The sequence below is a fragment of the Rutidosis leptorrhynchoides genome, chromosome 1 (genome assembly GCF_046630445.1).
Source record: "Rutidosis leptorrhynchoides isolate AG116_Rl617_1_P2 chromosome 1, CSIRO_AGI_Rlap_v1, whole genome shotgun sequence".
Classification (NCBI taxonomy): Eukaryota; Viridiplantae; Streptophyta; class Magnoliopsida; order Asterales; family Asteraceae; genus Rutidosis; species Rutidosis leptorrhynchoides.
Window position 1 is genome coordinate 694,510,928 of NC_092333.1, and position 25,573 is coordinate 694,536,500.

The window sequence follows — 25,573 nt, forward strand, 5'->3', positions numbered from 1 at the left end:
GACTTGTTTCTTTAATAGTTATTGCATCAATCATGTACATAAGTTCTAAGATGTATGCGAAGAGTGAATACCGAACTAATGATATTCATGTATAAACTACCATATTCTTATACCAGCAAGAATGAGAACTGAAAATGGAACTACCTAAGATCTTGCTAAGTAGCTCTAAACGGAGGCTGTTCCTGCAAAGTATGACACAAAGAGTTAACTAAATAGCACTCATATAAGCTCTTTTTATAAAGCAGTTATATTCGAATAGTAACGATCCTGATTCCTGTGGTGCATATTGTGTTTTATAGTAGGATCATATACACACGTCTGTGTAATTCCAGTTTAATAGTGCCTGATTCTGTAGTGAAATGGTCAGATCCTAATTCCCAAGCAACGCTTAATGATCGTTGCATGAGGTATAAGTTACCACCGAAGGGGTCAATGTCACTAGTAAATTAGTAATTCATCTTAAATGGGTGAAATTAGCTAAATGTGAATGGGTCAAACGGGTTGAAATCTCCCGGTCTAATTTTTAAGCTCGCAGCCTAGTTAGTTTTATTAAAACAATTTACTTATGTTATATTGATATTGTTTACGTTGTAACAGTTGATGCATTCATTCATTCTGTATCTAAATAGAAAAGCGTATGTGCCAAGTGCCAACCCAACCCTTCCAGGCCTACTGTGGCATGCCGTCTTCTCACCTCTGTTTACAATCTGTGTATAGTTTTTCGGCACCCAAGGTACATTAAGGCTCCGTCCCAAGAGAATTTGATGGAATTTAAATTAAATTCTTTAAACCGCTCGTTTAGTTGACATATTTTGGACGTAATTTTAGTTCGTTGTAACCTTGAGATTTCTTCATCTATAGAATGTTTATTCCTTCAAGATGTTGATGGATTTGAATTCATTCCAACATTGAGTGTATCAAAAATCAAAACATCCTCAAATATTTATGTTTATATTTTACGTATATTTTGACTCGCGTTTTCGAGGCGTGTTTTCGGCTCGCATTTTCGATTTGCGTTTTCGATTCGCGAATCTAAAAAATGAAAACCGAAATGCGAGTTAGAAAAAGAAAAGGAAATTGGAAACATGAAATTTTCTATATCTTTTTCGTATTTTATAAAATGGAATTTAATTCTATTCCATGTGAATAAGAAACACATTTTTTCACATTCCATGAAATTTAGCAACTTCAATTCCTTCAAATTCAGATTAATTTGACACATTCATCATAAAAAATGAGTCGACTAAACCTCTGAAACTCATATTTCCTGGCCATAAGTATGAGCCGCTGCCACATTAGAGACGTCGCATCATGGCTTGACCACCACATTGGAGGCGTGGGCGGCTTTTTTATGTGACTAATGAATAAGGTCTGTAAACCTTTCATTGGTCGGTTTGTGGTGGTCTACTTTGACGATATTCTCGTATTCAGTACTTCGATCGAACAACATATCTCTCATCTGCTACAACTCTTCACGGTTTTGCGGGGATCAAAAACTATACGCTAACGGTAAAAAAATGTCATTTCTCGTCTCGGAGATGACCTTTTTGAGCTATATTATCTCTGGGAGAGGGTTTCGGATGGATGAGTCGAAAGTAAAGGCGATACTAAATTGGGTGATGCCTACATCCCTTCATGAGGTTCGAAGCTTTCACGGACTCGCCTCCTTTTATTGTCGTTTCATCCGTAAATTTAGCACCCTAATCACTCCGATCATTCAGTGCATGGAGGGTGGCCGTTTCTATTGGTCCGACGAGGCATCCTCAACTTTTGAGGCTCTTAAGTTCAAGGTAACACACGCCCCAGTTTTAGCGTTACCAAACTTTAACGAGATTTTTCAAGTCGATTGTGATGCGTGAGGATCGGAATTGGAGGATCTTTTAAGTCATAACCGCCCACTGATTGTGTTTTGCAGTGAGAAATTCAACGATGCACATCGTTGATATTCTACATATGATAGGGAGTTCTACGCCATTGTCTGTAGCCTTGACACGTGGCAGCATTATCTCTTACTTCCAGAAATTGTCTTATACTCCGATCACGAGTCGCTAAAGTACATACACTATCAACACAAACTAAACTCATGGCATGCTAAATGGATCGAGTCCTTGCAAGCTTTTTCATTCGTTGTTAAGCACAAAGCCGAGGTACAAATCAAGTGGTGGATGCGCTTAGTCGACGACACTTGTTCACCACACCATCTTGTGTTCAAGTGCACGGGTACAAGTCCATCAAAGAATTATATGCCGAAGACCGTGACTTTAAGGATATTTGGGCGCAATGTATTGTTAAACCGTTACAACGGTTTGCAATCCACGACGGCTACTTATTCAAAGTTACACGACGATGCATTCCTTGTAGTTCTTTACGTGACACAATTATTGTGGAGAGTCATGCAGTCCATTTTGGACGAGACAAATCATACTCATTTATTAAGTCACGATTTTATTGGCCACATTTGGAAAGGGACATCAATCAACGATTTTGACATATAGCTAAGACCATGGTATGAACGTTGGGTTATACACATGGTCGTTTCCGGAAATTTAAGTTCCTAGAACGAGGTGAAAAAGCGGTCCTTAGGCCCTAACGAATAATATAAGAAATTAAAAAAAAAAAAAGACTATTAGCCGCTAACGAATAATATAAATTATTTAAAAAGAGGTCCAAATGAATGCTAGTGGGCTTTGATTTATCGTTTTCCGGGGCTTTTAATTCTTATTTTTGGGCCTATTTTGTTTCCCCTTCGTTGTTTCAGTTGTGTTTCCTGTAGCTCTCATGTTTCTAAAATATGTGATTGTGTTCGTATGTATAAAAAATTGGGTCCCTGAAAATTTTGAGTCCTAAACAGTCGATCACCTTGTCCCTCTCCGAACCTCCCAAGGTTATACAGTCCGTTACCCAGTTCGCCTCCGCTCTATTGAAAGGTCTCCGTTCCTACGGCGGTTTTGTGCATAATCATCCGTGACCGTAGATTAGTTTTGACTTTGTCCTAGGATTACCTCGCACGCAAGGGGTGGTTGGTATTGTTTACTTAATAACGTACGTCATTACGTGTAAACCATAAGGATAGTTTATGGACTCTTCCAAAAATAAGTGTCAATATGTTTAAAAAAGAAAAAAAATTACTAAGCAAATACTCTATCCGTCTCATTTTTTATTTTTTTATTAAGGGTAAAATATTTTATTTTATCGTCAAACTAAAGATAAAGAAACATACACTTGTTCAAATCTAAGAAATCAAATCAAAACAATACATATCGATAGTATCACATCTATTCAACTCCCCATTCCTTTTGTCTTCTATTCTACCATTCTTCTTTAAACTATTCCCATTTAAGCTCCATTTCCTCCATAACCCATTCAAATAAACATCATTTTTCAAGCTAATTGCAAGTTTTCGCTTACCCATTTTAGATTGACAAAATTTCACCGATGGTCCATAAATTATGTATCAAAAAAAATATGTGACCTTTTTTTTACTTCGTTGACCTCGAACTATTAAACTATTTCATGGTTGAGCCTGAAGTTAACGAACATTGATTTATCTCGTTAAATGAGATCACATGACAAACACATGAGTGTATTTTTGTCATTTTACATGTTCCCATCTCTTTTTAACTACATCATCTCCATTTTCCTTTTTTACTCGAATATCAACTCTAATTTTTATCATTAACCCAAAATTAATCAATCCATATTAATATCATTAATTCAAAATCTATCCAAACATTTACACGGAATTGTAACAAAAGATACATCTAAATTCAAACTTTTTGAACGAACCTAATTTTTTGTCATTAAGTTCTAAAAGGTTTTGAGCCTTTGCTACCTTAAGACCATGAGATATGCAGTGTTAAAATGGATTTCACTCCTATATGGCACCACTCTAATGCTCACAAACGCATGTTGTGTAGCTTTACTTTTCACGCCTTGGAGGCGTGAGTTACAACCTTGACATCCAAAAATATGGTGTGAAATTTGGATACAACAAATCATAATTTAGCATGCATATATCTATATACTTAATTAATTTATTTTTAACTCAACTTCCAATTATATTTTACCACATCATTCAAAACTTTTCCACTCAAATTTAATACTAAAAATTTGACACCCACCATAACATACCCTTTAAATTTAACACTTCCACGTCATAGTTAAATTCCATCTCTCTTTCAAAAAGTGCAAATTTTCGCTCCACGTCACCATCAAGGTAACACATGGTCTAAAGACAAAGAGCATGATAAGCAACGAATTTGTCCGTCCAGCGGGTTAAACGATGCCTCGACTTTGTTTGAAGGTGGACTCCTTTTTCTTGCATCAATGTGGCTGTGTTTTTAGAGGCTGAACCGTTTTGTAGCATTGTTGTAAAAAACAGTCGAGACGGACGTCGCAATGAATTTACTTGTGTACTGTCGCAACGGACCTAAAAAGGAGTAAAAAACGCTCAACGGTCAACAACGGTAAAAAAGCGGTCAAAACGTTAAAAGCCAGTCGAGACGGATCGAGGCGGGGGGAAGACGGATTTGAACCATAGTTGACTTTGAATATATATATATATATATATATATATATATATATATATATATATATATATATCTCTTATCTTATCTTACTACTCCCTCCGTCCCATTACAAGTGTCCACTTACTTTTTACACACAGTTTTAGGAAAATCCACTAACTTCATTCTCCACCAATCAGAAATCTCCTCTCTCCAGAATCACCTCTTCTCATTGGTTGAAACACAAAGTGGACACTTGTAATGGGACATCTCAAAATGGAAATGTGGACACTTGTGGTGGGACGGAGGTATAGTACTATATAAGAAGAGCTTTTTTTTAAGAGCATCCTTGTTGAACGACACGTGTCCTTTTTTTAATTGGGTGTAGGAGATTGCAGCTTCGTACTATCCACTTGACGTGTAGCAGATTCTCATTCGACCCCTTTCTCCCATTTTACACCTTGTAAGCCCAGCCCATTTAATTACAACCATTTGAACTAGAAAGCCCAACCAAAATATTTTTCTTCTACTTTATACGTAGACAGTATTTGGTGTAATTTTTTAAAACCTAAATTGTATATGTCATCTGTCTATACACGTGTAGCGATTCATGCGAGCCAAATGCTTCCTCAAATACGTGTCAGCTGGTATTTCTTTCTGACTTCATAGAATACTGCACCACGTGTGGGCCACTTATTCGAAAAAACTAAACAATAACTTGTTCACTTCAGCAGGGCTACCGTTGTTTAGTGCTTCTCTTTGTCACACATATGTTAAAAATAACATTGCACTTACATTGTGACACGCGCCCTTTGCCAACTGATGATGAGTTAATTAATTTGTTTGGCGACATCTGACAGCTTCTGTTGACTCGCCAAACCGTTCTCTATCGACTATCATATATGCATCTATATATATGCGTACATCTCTTCGATCAAATCTAAAATCCACAGTTTCATCTGTCATTCCTAATATCTGTCTTTTTCGTTTCAATTTTCGTTACTAACGCAATTCCGCCAAACGAAAACCTCGGATGTGAAGTCGAATCCTGATATTCATGAGGAACTCGGAACTTATTCAGTTGACAAATAATTGGTTGCAAGAAGGTGGTGACGAAGGTTTGAAGTTTTCTCAGGTTGTGATGGCGGAGCGGTAGGCGGGTGCTTGCCCGAGACTAAATATTATCTGAAGATTGACACGGTTTTGAAGTTTCAATGCGCGAAAGGCGTTTGACGTGGAAGATGTGGCTAAACCATTTATTTAATATCACTAATCAGTGTGTGTAATTGTGTGTGTGTTTATTTTGCTATAGGTTAGTGTAAGATCTGCTTCGAGTTATTGGAAGTGTAAATATTTATTTATTAACGCATATGAGGTACACAACATTAGAGTATTTTTATCATATTATTTACCAAGATGGTATTTTGTGTGGAATGCAATTTGATGAACACTACTCAGTTAAATACATATTTGATTATTCGTAAGACATGAATGTTTATGCTTCAGATGATATGATGGCAATGAAGTGGATCGGTGAACTTAGGAAGTTTATCATCGTTCGGGATCGTTGTCAATAATAATATGAAGCTTTTGCAACCTTTATACACCAAAAAACCAAACATTCAAACAACGCCTTAAATCCCTTCCAAGATTCAACAAAAATGAGAAACTAGCTAACAACACATGAGATAGAATCATGTAACACTACATAAATCAGTTCTTTATTTTATTTCTCTTTACAACTTAATTAAGTATTTTAGAATGCATATATTTGATCTTTTCGATGTACAATTCATTGTGAAAGCTAAGGTACAAGGTCTCATATTTCATATGATTACTAACACATACTAACAACACAATTCCTAAAAACAATACGTTTAATCATGGAGAGTTACATAACTCCTTCATTATACTGAAGTTTTTCAAACGCAATTGGTCTTGAATAAATTATTACGAGTAATAAGTACACATTGACTTAACGAACATCAGTGTGTCTGCTTGGGCTGTGCGTATGCACAGCCTTAATACCTACTAGTGTATATATATATATATATATATATATACTAGTTTTATGAGCCCGTGCGTTGCACGGAAATTGTAAATTTATCTTTCGTAATATAAATATTGAGCTTTGAGCCCGTACGTTCCATGGGTGTTAAAGAAAGGAAAAAATATATGTCAAATGATTAGGCTATGAAAAAACTATTGAGTGGATTTCAAACATCATGATCATCATCCAATATTGACAAAAAAAATAAATTCAAACCAAAGTGTATGAGTCCGGCGTTACACGTTAGTTAAAAATTATAGTAAAAATGAATCCGCTCCTATAAAACAGATCTTCAAATTGTACCTAAATGAAATATTTGACAATGATAAACGCAATTTACTAATTACAATGAAAAAAAAACTTTCAACTATTTTTCAATTTTAGTGTATTAGCTTGCCGTTACTCAATAGTTAAAAATTATAGTATAATAAAGTCGCTCTTACAAAAAAATCATGAAATAATACATAACTAAAATAGCTCAGTATACACTCCGTTCTCCGTTCTTCGTGTGGAGAGCGAAGCGGGAGAGATTACCCGTTTTGTCCGAACTTGACAAACGGGGTATCGATCTACACTCCGTTCTTTGTCCTCTTTGTGGTTTGGAAATCGAATCGGTGAAACACTCTCTTTTGTCATGTGTGTATGTTCGTGAAATTTGGGAAAAAGTTCGTGATTGGTGGGGTTTTGATTCGGCTAATCTATCTTTTGATGATCTCCTACGTGGTAGTGGTCCTTCTAATTGCTCCGATTTGGGTAGACAAATATGGCAAGCGGTTGAATGAATTAGTGGCTACCTTATTTGGAGGAATAGGAACCAAAAAGTCTTCAAGAAACTTTCATGGACCGCCCCGAATGCACTAAGTGAGATTCAAGTCTTGAGCTTTGATTGGGTTGCGAAGCGTTGCAAACAAAGGAAAGTCGAATGGCACGATTGGCTTCATAATCCTTGTGTTTACCTTGTTTAATTCGTAATTTTGGTGCGTGTATTTTTCTTGTATAGTAATTGGCGTAGGTTTCTAGCTCGGTATCCTTTCGCCTTGCGATGTATATCTTGATGTACTTTGCGCTTTGAGTTTATATAATATATTGCTTTTCAAAAAAAAAAAAATTAGCTCAGTATAATAATTGCACTGTTGGTACCTTATCTTTGTATCAAAAAGCACAAATAACCTTTATCTTTATTTGTGGCATAGATAACCCTCATCTTTTGAGTAATAGCCCGGATAGCCCTACACTCAAACTCTGTTAAAAATGTGATGTTAAGCTTGATATAGCGTGGTTATCAAGTGAGGGCATATTAGTCCACAAATATTTCAATGTTTTTGTGATTAAATTAAACTACCGTATATAAAAAGAAATAAATCATTGTTTCATCATAACCATAAACCCTTCGAGGTTCATTCGATCCCAATTCATCTTGTACAAAACCCTAATCGTCCAAATCTAATTAACGAAAAAATTGAATACCGAAATCGTTCAATGATGGTCTGGATTGCTGCTCTTAAATTGCTGATTCGATGGAGTTTTAAGGTAGTATCACCAGGTTTGTTTTTTTTACCTTACTTTTTATACAAATTTGTAAATGTTTAATTTAGTTTCTTTTATTTTATGAAATTTTATGCAAAAAGTATAAAACTTTGATTTACATTAATCTGGAAAACATGAAACTCTATTGTTGTTGATGTGCATATTTGCTGTAGATTTTGCTGTTACTTCATCGTCGATGTCGATTCAGACCGTTCCTTGGTTGCCCGATTTAAATAACAGAAGGTTAATATCAGGTAACTCGCTTATTTTTTTTTGGTTTTTTATTGGTAAATTTGAATTGTTAGCTGAGTATGGTAATGTGCGTTCTCTATCTGTTTGTTTATGCTATAACATATGAGCAGTTATAATCATTTGACCATGTAATTAGATGATAATTTTCCTAATGTTTTCCTTTAATCTTTAGGGATGCCCAATTAAGGTATTGTAATACCTTTTTGTTTGCATTTTTGTTCAGTATTATGTTATTTAATGAATTTGGATGTATTGTTTGTTGTTTCAGGGATCACGTTACAGGTTTCTTGGTTTGTATGATCAACCAATTTGTGATCGTGTGAAAATGATTATACGTGGTCTCCTAAACACGAAGAATATGAGTGATGCCAGAGACGTCTTTGGGCATAGGCAACATAGGCAACCGCCTAGGGCCCAAAAAATAGAAGGGCCCAAAATTTTTAATATATATACAATTGTCGAATAGTTAAGTAAATTATATAAAATATTGTCGAATAAATATTTGATGATAAAAAAATTTGTTACGGCTGTTTTGAAAACTTCTTTCGTATTGATAAATTTTAATATAATCTTTTTACATGTATTAAAAAATATAACGTGTATAAGGGCCCATTTTTATTTTCGCCTAGGGCCTCTAAATTGTAGAGACGGCCCTAAGTGATGCCAAAGCCAACAATGCAGAAACTCAAGCTTTCATGTTGAAGATTATGTTGTTTTGTAATGGGCTAGGGATTTTATTTGTTTTCATGTTTTTAGTAGATTAGGTATTTAATTTTTGCATCTGTACTTCATTACATTTTCAGGATTGTTTTTGATAAACTTTTTTTCGTTATGAATGAATCAATTTCGAGTGATACATAGATGCTTTTGTTATTTTATTATGAATGAATGAATGGCTTCTTTTGTATTCTTTTACATGGCTGCTTTTGTTAAATTTTATCTATTTATGACTTGCTGTTCTATAAAAAAAATAAAATAACATGATACAAAGATGAGGTATCAACGGTACAATTTTGTATTTTTAAAGGTTATTCGTGCTTTTTGATACAAAGATGAGGTATCAACGGTGCAATTTTGTCTAAATAAAATATATATCATGATTTTGTTTTCTATACCGTTTTTTGTTGAGTTCTTATAAATACAAGGATGTTTATATATGTGAAATTAGAATGTACTTGATGAATATATTTTAATTTTAATATAAGTATTATTTCGTGTATATAAACTAAACTATATAATGATAATATAATAATTAATAAGGAATAATGATAATGATATGGTATATTATCTCGTGTATTATATTATAATTAATAATTATTATTATGAATTATTAATAATAATAATAATATGGAAGTGAGAATTAATAAAAGAGTATTTCCTTTTTATGAATTTTGATCCGTATATATTTGATTCGCTTGAATATCTTCGATAATAGAATTGCGATACTCCGTACTATAATCCCTTTGGTTTCTTCATTGCTTAAATCGAGTGGATGTATTCCTGGAGTTTCTCAACTTTTGTGTTAATTAAATAATTTGGATATCAAGTGGCATGTAGTTTATTGAAAGAATAATAGTAATTGGATAATAACTTTATTTAAGATTTAAATTGAGTTTTACTACGTAATAATTATTGAATTCAGTATATATTAGGAATTAGTATCAATCAAATTTTAAAATATTATCTATACATTATTATTTCAGATTAATTAAGAAACTGACACGTATGATTATTTAATTCAGATTAATTGAGATTTTGACACGTAAGATTATTGGCACGCGCTTTATAATAATGTATATATATATATATATATATATATATATATATATATATATATATATATATTAACATAAACATCATTTCAAATAAAATGCAAATATTTTAAATTAAATATAGATAAGTTTAATAACTACACACATTAGGCCTGGTTGACCCACGGACACAATGTTGTGACAAGATGGGTCAAATTAACTATTTACTTGTATTAACTATAGTACCTCCGTCTTAAATCTATAGTCCAGTATTTCATTTTAAAATGTCCTTAATTAATTGACCACTACCATAAATAGAAAAGAATAAAAAAATTAATGTCTATTATTGCCTTAATGTATGTAGATAGGATTAAAAGAGAAAAAAAATAAGGGTAAAACTGGAAAGTAAACGAAAGCACAATACTTTTACGACATTTTCTTAAATTATGTGTTTTTTGTCTGAGAACAATTAAATTGAGACGTAGATAGTATATGTACTATTACTGAACTAACCTTGAATAGTAACATACTAATATTATAATATTATCATCATTATTATATTATTAACAATTAATATTAATATTATTATTATTTATTATTTATTATGATTATTATATCATAGTTACAATTATTAATTATTAGTATGATGATAACTATTATTTTATGGCGTATTTTATTCATTTTATTTTTTATGGCGTATTATTATTTTTATTTATTTATTTATTCATTTATTTTATTTTTTTTTCCTATTTTTTGGCCGGAGGTCCGCTTGAAAGCAATCTCTTTATTCGTCGAATCGGGAGAGGGAGGACTCTCTTCACTCTTGTGAGTGTTTCACTCGGGGTGGAGAAACGACTTCTCTTTATTCAGGGATAGAGGAAGGATTGGCTACGTCTCACCTCCCCCATACCCCACACATATGGGATTGGGTTTTGTTGTTGTTGTTGTTGTTGATAACTATTATTTTATTTGAACCAATTAACGACGTGATATTAGAGCGAAAACATTTGTCGTAGCCTCCTTAAAAATTTCTGGTCCTGTCGTCGACAATGGTACCGAGGTAAGGGGACACAAACCACGCTTTAGAAACTCATAAAAAAACCATCTTTGCCAAACGACCGACCCGATCTCGAACACACGTAATATCATTTACACGATCCGACCTCCGGAGCGTCTTTAAAAATTATTGGATCGGAACCCCGTCTCCATCGTCCTCAATGTCATCCAGTAAATACAACGAAATGACCGGCTCTACCTTCTTCTTTAAATTATCCTTTGCCTTACCTTTAGAAACAAATTTGTTCACCCAAGACACACGAAATTCACTCAAATGCATAACCCAATTCCCGCACAAAATCTTTACACGTTATTTCCGTACAAATACAAAACTTTCTACCGTGACCATTATTACCCGTAGCTACAAATGCTAAATTATCTAACAAACCCCATCGTCTCCAAATCGTTCGAATGAGAAGCATCCGGCCCCCGAAACGACATTTACGACTTCGTTCAATTTCTTTTTTTGTTGACGAACCCTCCTTCAAGTGCCTTATTTATTTTCGTATATTGTGCATTGTATACAACCGAATTCGTACCTTGAAAAAGGTATCTAGTATAGTGCCCAAAATAGTTGTGAAAACTGGAAAAGAAAAGTTGTGAAAATCTAAAAAATTGTAATTAAACTAAACAAATACTACTACTAGTAAATCCCATACCTGTCTTGCTTTTTTGCTTCACAGACCCATCATCATTCAGCTGAAACAGTATGCCATTGAAGATTAACTTGGGACCCACACGACTTGTGATGTAGTCCATCAAAAGTACCTTCAACAACGCACCTGACTGCCTTTCCTACCATCTCATCGGGGTCAACCTTATTCTCATGGCAACTGGCAGATGGCGCATCTGAATTCAAATCAAATACAAGTATAAATAAAAGTAAAAGATTCATATTCATATTAAATTAAAATAAATGGTACAAATATGAGATATAGATGGAGCAATATCTTGACTAAGGATAGTGGAGAATAAGTTGTTAAAAATAACCGGATCATGTTGGTGATCTAATAAAAATTATATTTTTATACGAATAATTATACCATTCTCCAATTTATCTTTCTCTCGCCTCCAATTATGTAACTCTGTCACTATGAAATCTATCACTCCTCCTGTAAAATTAAAAAAAAATATTTTATTTGGCCAAAAGGATTAGGGGATGATTCTCACACACTGTTTTTTGATCCTCACACACCCTTTTACCCTATTATTAGGGAGGAGTTCAAGTAAATTGGTGTGTGAGGATCAAAAAACAGTGTGTGAGAATCATCCCCCAAAGGATTAATAATAAGAACTAATATTTAAGTATATATTTGTCATTAAGTTATAGTACCCCAGATATCCTCTGAGTTCCTTGCAAAATTAACAGCAGCACGAGTCTAGCAAACTCTTCATCCATTAGTGCTAATAGCAAAAAAAAAAAAAAAAAAAAAAAAAAAAAAAAATTATACAAATTAATAACAAAACCCATTATATCACAAACAAATTTATATTATTCGTAATAATTAACTTACGGAAGACAATAGCCTTCAACGGTATGACAAGAATATTATAGATAGTTTTCACCGACATGAAAAAAAACTTAAAAATAGTCTTCACCGACATGGCACCAATCTTATATATAGTCTTCACTGACATGGCACCAATCTCATATGTATGACTAGCTACCTCTTTAAATACACCTAAAAACAAAAATTGAAAAAATAAAAACAAAATCATGATTAGTTAAGAAATAAGGGAGTAACTGATATTTACCTCTCATCAGTACGGGATATCTGCAGTAAGCAATCCCGAGTAGTACGCTATGATATACGACCACAGTGCTCCAAAATGGCATAAAAGGAGCAACAATCGGTGCGACAGCTACAATCCATATCTTTGTAACTGCTCCTACCACCGTTATGAGTGCTCCTACCACCGTTGTTACCACCGTTGTAACTGTGCATACCACCTTAGCTGGCACTCCTCCGAAATAAGTTCGAACTATAATATGGGAGAGCCAAAATTAACCATTTCATTGACAATTCCTTTCAAAAAAAAAAGCAAAGATTTCTCTTTCTTATGATATAATATATAAAAAAAGGGAGTCTTTACTATAAAACTTTACTCAAATAATGATGTATAAGTATATATATATATATATATATATATATATATATATATATATATGGGCAGGATCAATGGAAAAGTAACCAATCGGGCGAAGCAAATTTTTTTTTTTTTCCGTTTTTTTGGAATTTTTTTTCAGACATCAAGATCACACGAAAATATGAACATTTAAAAAAGACACTTCGTGATGAATGTTATTATTTAGGCGGGAAAACGATCAACAAAAATAACATTCAAGATAATATTGATCGTGAAAAATGTTAATCTTCGAACGTTTTTTTTCTTCATGTTTTGTGAAGTACTTTTTGTCAAAATTTAGTCCGATTTAGAGTTTAGGGTTTAGTCCCTAAACCGAAAACTCAAAACCCTAAACTCTAAACCGTTCGTGTTAAAAACTCAATCTAAATCCTAAATCTAAACCTTAAACCCTAAACCCTCAAAATACCCTCGAAAAACACGATAATTGTTATATATTATTTCTTCGAGCGTTTCCCCACCAAAATAAAAACATTTATCACAAAGTGTCTTTTTAAATGTTAATATTTTCATCCAATCTATAATAGTCGCGAACAAATTTTTTAAAAAAACGAAAAAAAAAAAATTGCTTCCCCCCGTTTTGTATGTATATGTATAGAGAAAATTGCGCGGATAGTCCCTGTGGTTTGTACTAGATACCATGGATAGCCATACTTGTCGATTTAGGGAAGGATAGTCATTCAGGTGTGATTCTTGTGCAAGGATAGCCCAGTTCACTAACACTGTTAATTTTTCCGTTACATTTTAGCATGTGTGGGTAAATTCGTCATTTTGGTCTTTATATTATTAAATCTGAATATCCCCACCCACACACCTATTTTTTTTTTTAAACCAATTAAATTCTCTTGCTGGTTCTTCCTTCCACCCAATTTATTCATCTCTTTCTTTTCTTCATGGCGTTTATTGATTTGGAATGGATAGATGAACAAATCAAAGATCAAGTCTGAAGAGTAAAACTCCAGATGGGTGCATTTTAGTGCATTTTAGTCCCACTGTGAGGAATTTTTGGTGTTAAAATTTGTTAGTTCCTTCTGTAGTAATTGAATTTTATAGCTAGTTTCATTAGCTCTTAGAGTTTGAGCTAGATTGGGTGGATATAAAGTTGTAAATCCATGGTTGTAAAACTCGGCCAACTCGGCCGAGTAATCGGCGATTACTCAGTTGGAAGAACAAAACGAGTAATCGGTGTCTAACTCGTCCAATTACTCGGTCAACGCCGGTCAAATGGTGGTCAACGGCGTCGGAAAACTAAGATCTTGCCTGAAACGTGAAAAGATAAGGAAGGAAAACAGGAGGCGACTGCGGATTTGTATGGTTTCAAAACCGGAGAATCGTTGTTTCCCATCGGAATCTTCGAACTCCGGATTTGTGTTGTTAACGTCGATCTGAACGATTCCAGTAGCTCGTGTCGATCTGAATGATTTGAAACCAGACCCTTGTAGATCTGAACGATTTAAAAACCAAATGAAACTTGTTTATCTTCTTTCTTTTTAAGGGAGGAGAGAGAGATAGACTTGCTTTTAAATCCAGAAACTTTCAGAAAAGAGAAATGGAGCGTGTATCTATCTCTCTTCACATCCAGGAGTATATTATTATTTTTAATTTACATTTAAACCCCCTAAACTTTAGTTGTTATAGATTTCAATACTTCAAGAGTTCAAGTTCAGTTTTTCTTTCAATTTCATTATCAAATAAATACAACTCTAACCCTTTCAATTAAAAAAATAATTTAGATGTAACTAAACTTTATATATTTAACATATATATTTATAAAATACTTGGTTATAGCTAATATATATATTATATATCTATAATATATTAAAAATATTTATTTATATTAGAAAAGTCAATAAAAGTCAACATTCGAGTACTCCTCCGAGTTCTCCCCGAGTCGCCGATTACTCCTCAAAAACCTCCGACCGAGTACTCCCCGAGTCGCGAGTTTTACAACCTTGTGTAAATCCATGCCGATCCATTTTGTAATGGTTGGCTTTTCACAACTTAGTGGAAAGTCTTTGATATTTTATTTTCCAGTTTTTTGCCAAAAAAAAAAAAAAAGCACCAAAGTGAGACCAGATTGGAGTTCCTTGATGGTTGCTCTACCTTCGTTACCCCTCAAATCGATTTTACAACAACAAAGTCAATCTCATATTCGTTGTTCAAATTGGAACGTGTTATCGACTAGAAATCGTTTTTGCAAAATCTTCGAGGAATGCTCGACAACTGTTGTTATCATCCGCAAATGACTAATTCGTTTCAATTGATTCATTGACCAAAATAGCTCGAAGTTTGACCTTATGATTCTGAATTCAGAACTGTTTATCCAATCAACTTGATGATTTACGTAGCATAATTAGGTCCTGAGGATTCCAGTACTAGTCGCAGATCAACATATTATTGAGTAGATTTCTCAAAACTCATCAATATGTGTTTTCGGTTGAAAACGAAGAACATGATGAGATTAATGAAGAATTAGTTTATGTTAAGATGTTTTTATGATTCACGTAGTTGTAGTATCAGTTGAAGATCGAATTTCTGCTATCAATTTGATATGAAGAACTTGAATTTTTTAAGCTTCGATGAACAAGTTCGGACGAGAACTGTAGCTTTTGATCTGTTGATTTTTAATTTTCTGATTGAATCTGATCTAAACAATTGATGATGATCAGTAGTGTTTTTGTTGCTGTTATGATTTGATGAAGAAAGATAGATCGATGATGATGAAGAATTAGGATAGAGAAATAGATGGATATAGATGAATAGATGAGAGAGAGTAGATAGATCTGTGATTAGATGAGAGAGAGATATATTCACCTTGTTTAAATTTAAAAAAATCAACAAGGTTAGAAGATAAAAAAATTTCATAGATAAAAGGGAATTGTAAAAGAACTAATATACCAAAAATACCCTAATATGCTTCACACATGCTAAAATTAAACGGAAAAAATTAACAATGTTAGTGAACTGGGCTATCCTTGCACAAGAATCACACCTGAATGACTATCCTTCCCCAAATCGACAAGTATGGCTGTCCATGGTATCTAGTACAAACCACAGGGACTATCCGCGCAATTTTCTCATATGTATATCTATGTGTATGTATATGTGTATGTATATGTACATCTCTATAAAAAATACCTATTTTAAAACTCACGAACACGTCATATTGATAGCTCTTGTGGTTAGATGATGTTGAATCAAACGCCATGGAAGCTTCGCTTCATGTATCTTATTATACCTCATTGAAACTGGAATAAATTTAACACACAACAGATATAAAGGGTGAGTTTATAAGATATAAAGGGTCAGTTTATAACATAACAGAATACATAACAAGATTACATTTACATGGTTTAAAGAAAATGCCATAAAAGCATTTGTTTTTGAGGGAGATATTTGATGGTAGTTATTGGTAGTGAGAACAATTAATGTTATATATAAATAAAAATAATTGTAGTGTGGTAGATTTTACTGTAGGAGTCATTAAAATTTGTGTATTCTTATCGGTCTACAACAAAATGTTAGGGTAAAAAAAAATTAAATACTAAACATTTTATAAAAGTAAAGAATACAAGAAGATTCGGCGCTCAAACACCTGGTCGAGGTGGTGGCGGTAATTATTCCGGTGGTGTTTCAAATGGTGGTGATGGTGATTTCAAATTGTTATTTTAGTTTACTCTTCTAACGGTTTTAATCATTCCTTAATTTTGCAGTAAAAATTGGAGATTAATGGGCTAAAAAAGGGGATTTTTGGGTTAAAATAAGTTGGGGGCAGAATGAGCCTAATTAGGGTTCCAAAGAAAGGGGAAACTTATGTGTGAACGAGAAGAAATGTTTAAGGAAAATAAAGGCCTAAAGTCTATATATACCATTTTATTTTAATACAGCCACAACCACCATGTCAAATATGATGAAAAAATGAAAAATTCATGTTAGATGAAAGTTGGCACCATTTTATAACAAAATCTTAGTTCTGTAGCTAAACATTATAAATAGCAAAATTACTTTTATATGGTCCTATGTAAACTTCAAAAACGCCACAATTAACTAAATCAGACACATTACTACTAGATCGAAGCGTTAAAATTCTGTTACCATCATCACCCAGAACATTAACCAACTCCAAAAACAGAGATCTTATAAAAAAAAACAAAATATTTGAACATAAATATCTAGAAATAGTAAATCGAAGAAAAAGGTTAGAATAGAAATAACTTACAAATTTATGGTGTAGTGGTTGTCACTGGTGTGGTGGTGACTAGTCGGCTGGGTGACGATCTCGACCCGTTACGCTCAAATCAAATAAAAAGTCGGTCAATGTCGGGTCAAGTAGTCCTTGGTCTTCTCGCTCAACTTTCTCGGTGGTCAACACCGGTCAAACGGGCAGATCTAACACCACCGTTGCCTGAATGTTGAGTCTGATTTTAGGGTATTCTTCAAATACAAAAGGTTGCGTGAATGTTGAGCAGGAGTAGACAAAAGGTTACGTCTAGTCAGATCAAAATACTACCTACACACAAGAGAGGGTTGCTTTACTAAAAGAAAAATAGATGCAATCGATTACAAAAATAGATACAGTCGACCATAAAAAAAAAAAAAAAAAAGATGCAATTGACCTTTGTGGAAAATATTTGTTATATTTCGATTATTATGGAAAACATCAAAGAAAAATAGATGTATAAAAAATTAAAAATAGTTGGGCGATGGAAATTCACTAATGAGATAAAGAATTTCGTTATTAACCTAAAACTCAAATTTAGTATTAACTCCGTCCTATTACAAGTGTCCCCTTACTTTTTACACATAATTTTATAAAATTACATTAACTTCATTCTTCACTAATCATAAATATTTTCTCTCAAGAATAACCTCTGATTGGTTAATATACAAAGTGGACACTTGAAATGAAACATCTTCAAATGACAATGTGAACACTTATGGCGGGACGGAGAGAGTACCTTTTTAACGTAAATTGAACAAAAGAGAAGCAATTTGAATCATCGATTCATTAAGCCATCGGAATGATTTCATTGTTCTCGATTCAAGTTGTAATTGATGGACAGTTTTGTAGATGAATCAATAAACAAATTGTAGAGAGAGACTTAGTAGTCGATGATGATACTTCGTTGTATACTTCATAATCGTCTTTTTGTTGTTGTTGTTGTTGTTGTTATGGAGCACTATATATTATATATTATATATTATTATTATTATTATTATTATTATTATTATTATTATATAGATTTAATTAAAAGGGATGCATTTATTTGGAGGAAGGGTAAGTAATTTTTATTTTTTTGTATTTTTTTGTCTTTTTTTAGACATTAAGATTACATGAAAATATGAACATTTAGAAAAACACTTTGTGATTAATGTTATTATTTTGACGGAAAAACGATCGAAGAAATAAATGAGAACATTTATTGCAATGAATGTTTTGTTTCTGAGTTTTTTTAGGGTTTAAAAAATTAGGATTTAGAAATTAGAGGTTAAAAATTCAGGTTTAGCTATTAGGGTTTAAAGATTAGGGTTTTGAGTTTAGAAATTAGGGTTTAGAATTTAGAAATTAGGGTTTATATTGAATTTTTAACACGAACGGTTTAGAGTTTTGGGTGTTGGTCATCTCCTTCGATCAAAGGATTGGTGGAACACCACCGTAGGGTTCCTCGAACACCAAAATAACTTCAACCTCATTGAACTCAAGACAAAATTTCCTTACCTAGTGAATTTCGAATTGATCAATTTTCTGCTTCAAAAAAAGTTTAAATAGATATAACTAGTTGTGGAGCTGTCGCTTCGCGCCGGGCTCCGTTTTGAATGCGAGTTAAAAAAAAGTCTTGATCTATTTTGTAAAATAGAATTTTTTTCGACATCTAACATTGAAGGGTTGTTCCTTTTGTGAAAGTTGTTTCTTTTAGCGTTAAAGTTAGTTAATCTATTATGTAAGAAAGAATGTTTTTCGACATCTTTTGGTAGCATTGAAGGGTTATTCCTTTTAAGAAAGTTGCTTCTTTTATCGTTGGAGACAAAAAAAAAAAATTAGCACAGTAGTGCCCTATGTGGGTCCTACTGTTTGAGCGCAGTGTACAAATCGGTAAAGCGTGGTGGGTGTTATTATTCAGTATTTTTGGGGTATTTTTGGTGTTAGTGATTGGATAAATAATAATTTGGAATATAGGTATAAAGTGGGGGTTTGATTTGTATTTTAATGAAAGTTAGGGGTTAGATTTGTGAAAAGTGAAAAACTAAATAGTACTATTCATAATAAATAAGACAAATTTTGTCTATTAATTATATTGGTAATATTAGATATTAGATATTATATATGATATATGATTTTTTTTTATTTTTAATAATATTCATTAAGGTAACTTCTTACTCAAAAAAATATCTAATATTTAACATATGTTACAAACATTTTCTCACTTCATGCATAAGTATTAAGTATACTGTAAATCTATATTATGTTTAGTTTAATTTTTATAGGATTTGCTCGTTATGAATGTTATTGTTTTATATCTTTACTAGGTTGTTGACTTTTTGGGTTATTAGAAAGTAGATTGAATTGAAAGGGAACATGATCAATAGTTGGAACTAGAAAAAGGACAGCCGCGCGTTGCTACGGCGTATTTGATACTACCTTTTTGCAAGTGTGAATGTAGTTGTTGGCATTACAATATGGAATAGCATTTATATTTGCAAAGTTAACAAAAAAAGTTGCCACAAGACGACGTTACATACATTGTAGCTGTAAATATGAACCGCCATATATTAGCAGACTAAGCTGTCTATTGAACCACCATATGGAGTAAATGAAAACACACAACAAATTTACAAAAACAGTTTGATGCTATCGAGTATCTTCCATTCAAATAGTTTGTCATAAGATACATAACATACTGGGTTAAATCACTGGCATTCCATTCGTGAGATACTAAGTTATATTTCTCTGTATACTTCCGAACACCAAGATTGGTGATTACTAAGCAACATACAAAGATTATAGAGCATAAGACTGATAATTATGAGTAATGAGTAATTTTAAAATTTTAACATTATGAAAGACCCTGCATACATTCATTGCATATCGTAATCAGTAATTGAGCCAGAATTATAAAGATTAAAAATACAGAACGTACTTGTAGGTGGCCAGAAACCTTTATTTATTTACACACTATAACTGCTTGGTGTATGAAATTTACTCTCCAACCACTTGTACCAACTATCATTAGATTTTTGGTCGTTTTGGGTTTTAACAATTGTCGCTTCAGCTTTATACGAAGTCATCTTAATTTTTCTTAAAACATCACCTTCTCTCTCCTCTATATTCCTCACCCACCGTTTCATTCTCATGAACCAAATAACAAAAACCACCGAAAGTTTGAGAAAATCAAAGGGAGATCACTGTTGTTTAAAGGGTGGAAATTTTGACTCATATTATGTTACATGTGTCAATTTGGGTTTGTTTGAAAGGTGGAACTTTAAATTCATATTACTCATGTTCATTCTTTATTATTTATCAAAGGGTATTTATATTACAAATTAGAAAAACATTCATTCTACATCCATGATTGTTAGATACATTATATAATATTATATGATGGGAAGAAAAGAAACGAATATGTGAGTATCGTATAATATGCAATTTGGATAATATCAACTGCTTCATTTTGACAAATTTTACGATAATCAAAGTAGTGTTTGATAAATGAAAATGAAGAAAAGAAGTTAAGAACGTTATACGAACCTCGCCTCATCTGAAGTTACAGGAGCAACATTTTTTTGTAGCTTTAGTAGTTGGCGCAATTCTATTTGCAAGTAGCCTCTCACTTTTCACCATAGCCACTGCACATTGTTAAAAAAATCCTTCTTAGATGTAGAAAGAAACTAAAACAAAGAAAATGTAATGAATGTGACTCATGTTTTGACTACATACCTTCAAGAAGAACATTGCCATAGTAATTTCGCACCCCGATCATGGAAACAGTCCATATCTTTTAAATGTAATTCCAAGAAATTAAAACATTTATTTTTATTAATAATAGTCTACACAGCAGTATCATATTTTATTAAGAATTAAGATAATTATGAAAGTCTATAACCAATTGGTAGTTGCACGAACGCTAGTATCCTCTACAGTTTATCATCCTCATATAAGTTGTTCAGGAAATGCACAGTTGGTTCGCATCAATCTTTTTAGTATTGCCAACAAAACTAAAAGATGCATTTTATTAACCTCTAAATTTTATTCATTTTGGTAAACATGTCTCATGACATCTTTTCGCAAATAAATGCTCATGTTATTTTTACTGATAATTAAAGACACACAAACATCTCTATAAAAAGTTGTTATAACACTTTGGGCTAAGGGGACACATTCAACTTACCTTCTTGATCTTGATGCACCTTTCACTTGGAAAGAATGTGTTGGTCTTCAAGAACCTTATGTAAGGTTTGAAGAAGATCAATATGGTTGCTACTTTCTCATTTATTGTGAATACGATCGTGCATCGATGCATGATCATACACCAATCCTTCTTGTCCTTCACTCAACTAAATACGGTTGCGGTAGCCGCCACTTATGTTCAGTCACCCCAGTTAACCCCATCTCAAAATTATGTGAACTATCGCAATTAACCACTAACGTATTGATTTTACCTATGGCTGTAGAGACCCGTCCTAATCCATCTGGACGAATACATTACATTTGGTTACATCGCGAGGTACTTGACATCTATATGATACATTTTACAAACATTGCATTCGTTTTTAAAAGACGAACTTTCATTACATCGAAAGTTGACGGCATGCATACCATTTCATAAAATATCTAACTATAATTGTCTTAATAATAATCTTGATGAACTCAACGACTCGAATGCAACGTCTTTTGAAATATGTCATGAATGACTCCAAGTAATATCTCTAAAATGAGCAAATGCACAGCGGAAGATTTCTTTCATACCTGAGAATAAACATGCTTTAAAGTGTCAACCAAAAGGTTGGTGAGTTCATTAGTTTATCATAATCGATCATTTCCATAATTTTAATAGATCACAAGATTTCCTTTATTCAATAATCATACACTCGCAAGTGTTTAAAAAATCATTCATATGGATTGAACACCTAGTAACCGACATTAACAAGATGCATATAAGAATATCCCCGATCATTCTGGGACATCCATCGGAGTTGATAAAACAACATCGAAGTACTAAAGCATCTGCTACAACGGATGGGGTTTGTTAGGCCCAATAGATCTATCTTTAGGATTCGCGTCAATTAGTAGACTGGTTTACTAATTCTTACTAATTCTTCGGCTTCGATCATTCAACCATAGAATGTAGTTTCAATTACTTGTGTCTATTTCGTCAAACATTTATAAAAGCGCATGTATTCTCAGTCCCAAAAATATATATTGCAAAAGCATTTAAAAGGGGAGTAATAAAACTACCATACAATATTTTGTAGTAAAAATATTCATACGACGAAACTGAACAATGTAGGGTTGGCCTCGGATTCACGAACCTATATCAGTTATATATATTAAAACATATAATAACAACTAACAAGTTGATATATTAATGATTTACATATCATATTACTAATTAAGTTATATTTATCCTATGTATTTTAGGTAGTTAATATTTATTTCTACATTACATTTATTAATATTAATATAGTAAATACTTAATTAAAGTAATTTAATAATATAATATTTATCATTTATCATAATATATTACAAATAGAAATTTATTTCAAGGTTTATATATGATAAGAATATATATTTATATTAATTAATATATTTTATAGATATCTTACTTAATGTCATAAAAATCTAGTAATATATAATATTAACATATTTGTATTGTATTTTTGAAAAATAATATTCATTTGTAATAATAACAATAATAGTGATAATAAAAGTGATACTTTTGATAATGACAATTTTTAATATAAATGGTATTAATAATAAATTCAATAATGATACTAATAATAATAACCTAAATGATAATAATAATAATAATAATAATAATATTAATAATAATATTAATTCTAATATCAATGTTAGTAATAATAATAACAATAATTTTTATTAATCATTTTAATACTAATGATAATAATTTTAATAGAATTGATAATAATAATAATAATAATAATGATATTATTAATACTAACAATAATGATAATAATATTAATTGGATTAACAATACTAATAATTATGTTCTTCATATCAGTAATAACCTAATATCAATAATAACTAATAATAACAATAATAATAATAATAAAAATGAGTAATAAGTAAACTACCTCAATGAAGTAGCCCTTTAAAAAATGCCCAAGTCCGGGTTTCAACCCGCGACGTCCCGCTAACCCGATAACGCCCTTAACCATCTAGCCATTTCTGTTTTTCTAAATTTATCACTACACTAATATATTTAAACGCTTATAACCCAGTCATCTTCTTCATAACTCATAACACCCAAAACTATTCATCAAAATCATTATCATAATAAAAATCATAATCATACCATGGTTCATCATCATCATCATCCTATATCATTTACGTATCATCTTCACGTATGCATAATCCTCATCATTATATGATCATCATACCATCATCATATTCAAATCATAATTATCATCCTAATGAATCATACCTAAACATATAAACCATCACCACCAACATATCATTATCATCGTTCATCGTTTTCATTTTCTCCCCTTATCACCATTATTTACTCGTTTAATATCGTATTAGAGATGGAGACAGATCGAAGATAGTAGCAACGGTCTGTTGCTCGTGTCAGAAATAGAACATGATGGTTTGCAAGGAGTGGCTTAATACACTACAAAGTTTACGGCCCAAGTGCAAAGTCCAATAAGAATCACGGCCCAATAATATTATTTAACATGTTAAGGTCCAACATTTAATATTAACCCAACTTGAAAATCAAGTTCACGACCCATATTATCAATACAACGTTCAGGTCCTACAGAAATTCGATTTCTATTTTACAATTAGGATTAACTTGTCTTGGTTGTCGGCCAATCAAGGAAAAGAAAATGAAAAAGAACAGTGACTTTATTTGCATCGGTTCATAATGAATTCCATAATAATTTATTGATTTGAAAAGGGTTTTTAGGTTGTGAGATGTTATGGTTGATCACGATAGAGAAAAAGAAGGATATAGATTTAAAGGTTGTGGTTCGTTTTTGGGTTGGATTTCCTTGACGGAAGCAATACGTACAGTAGTAGGCAGGAACAAGGAATCAGTTGAAGGGTGTTGGGATTTGATTGATGGTGCGTTTTGAGTTATCAAAAGAGATATAAATCTTCAATTTATTAGCTGCAGTAGCAGTAGCGATAATAATAATAGCTGTAGCAATGAACAAAAGAAATAGCAAAAAGGGTGGGTTCGTGATGGTTTAACTTTTAATATTCGAAACAGAACTAGAAGTCGTCCTTATCTAATCGTTATTATCCTTATTTATCGCGTATGAGAAAAATGTAGCAGCCATGAAGTTCCTAGTTTGATTAAATTAAAGAGGTTTAGAAATTGAAAGTGGCATCCACGTGGATATGAAAGTGGGGTGTTGATGTCGTAGCGTGGGGGTACGAAATAGTGTATATTTTACTAGGAAAAACTATTAAATACGATACATTTTTACACAAGTTATTTATTTATTTACAGATGGGATATACCTAAACCTTGCTACAACACTATAGGCAGTGTACCTAATCGTAGAGTAGTGTAGTTTTTAGTAAGTCCGGTTCGTTCCACAGGGAGCTGGCTTATTTCACACTATATTTTAAACAATTATATTCGTACAAAATATATTACATTAATAATATATAAAAGGGGGTTTTACCGTTTAATGACCGGTTTGTCGATTTTATATTTTAAGCGAAGCGTAAAGTAAATTTAATTAACAAAATAAAATAAATAACAAAAAATATAAATGACGAATAATTAAAGGTGCGATGAAATATAAAATAAAATAATTATGCTTATTTAAACTTCCGTAATCATGATGTTTGATGTGTTGATTTTTAGTTTATTCCCATGGGTTAATTGTTCTTTGTCCTGGATTATTTAATATGCCCGTCTGGTTTTTGTCCATAACAGTCCATCAGTCATAAATATAAAGTGCGAGTATCCTCGTCAAATTATCCTTATATCCGAAGTCAAATATTTCAACTAATTGGGGACTTAAACTGTAACAAGGTTTTAATACTTTGTTTAATAATTACACCAGGATATCGACTGCGTGTAATCCAAGGT

General features: G+C 32.4%; 1 protein-coding gene across 3 annotated transcripts; it reads right to left on the reverse strand.

Annotated features, from left to right (window-relative positions):
* Window positions 1-102: 102 nt before the first annotated feature.
* On the reverse strand, window positions 103-17,803 carry LOC139886107 (uncharacterized). Of its 3 annotated transcripts, none has more exons than XM_071869855.1 (8): window positions 17,506-17,803; window positions 16,425-16,534; window positions 12,897-13,124; window positions 12,656-12,823; window positions 12,475-12,545; window positions 12,185-12,253; window positions 11,801-11,990; window positions 103-182 (listed from the first exon to the last, which is right to left on the reverse strand). In XM_071869855.1, the coding sequence occupies exons 2-6, from the start codon at window positions 16,492-16,494 to the stop codon at window positions 12,245-12,247; spliced, it is 546 nt and encodes a 181-aa protein (XP_071725956.1). In that variant the 5' UTR covers window positions 16,495-16,534; window positions 17,506-17,803; the 3' UTR covers window positions 103-182; window positions 11,801-11,990; window positions 12,185-12,244. The 3 variants fall into 3 exon arrangements, with proteins under 3 accessions (XP_071725956.1, XP_071725955.1, XP_071725954.1); XM_071869854.1 differs by lacking the exon at window positions 103-182 and adding an exon at window positions 11,033-11,724; XM_071869853.1 differs by lacking the exon at window positions 103-182 and having other exon boundaries at window positions 11,033-11,990.
* Window positions 17,804-25,573: the final 7,770 nt, after the last annotated feature.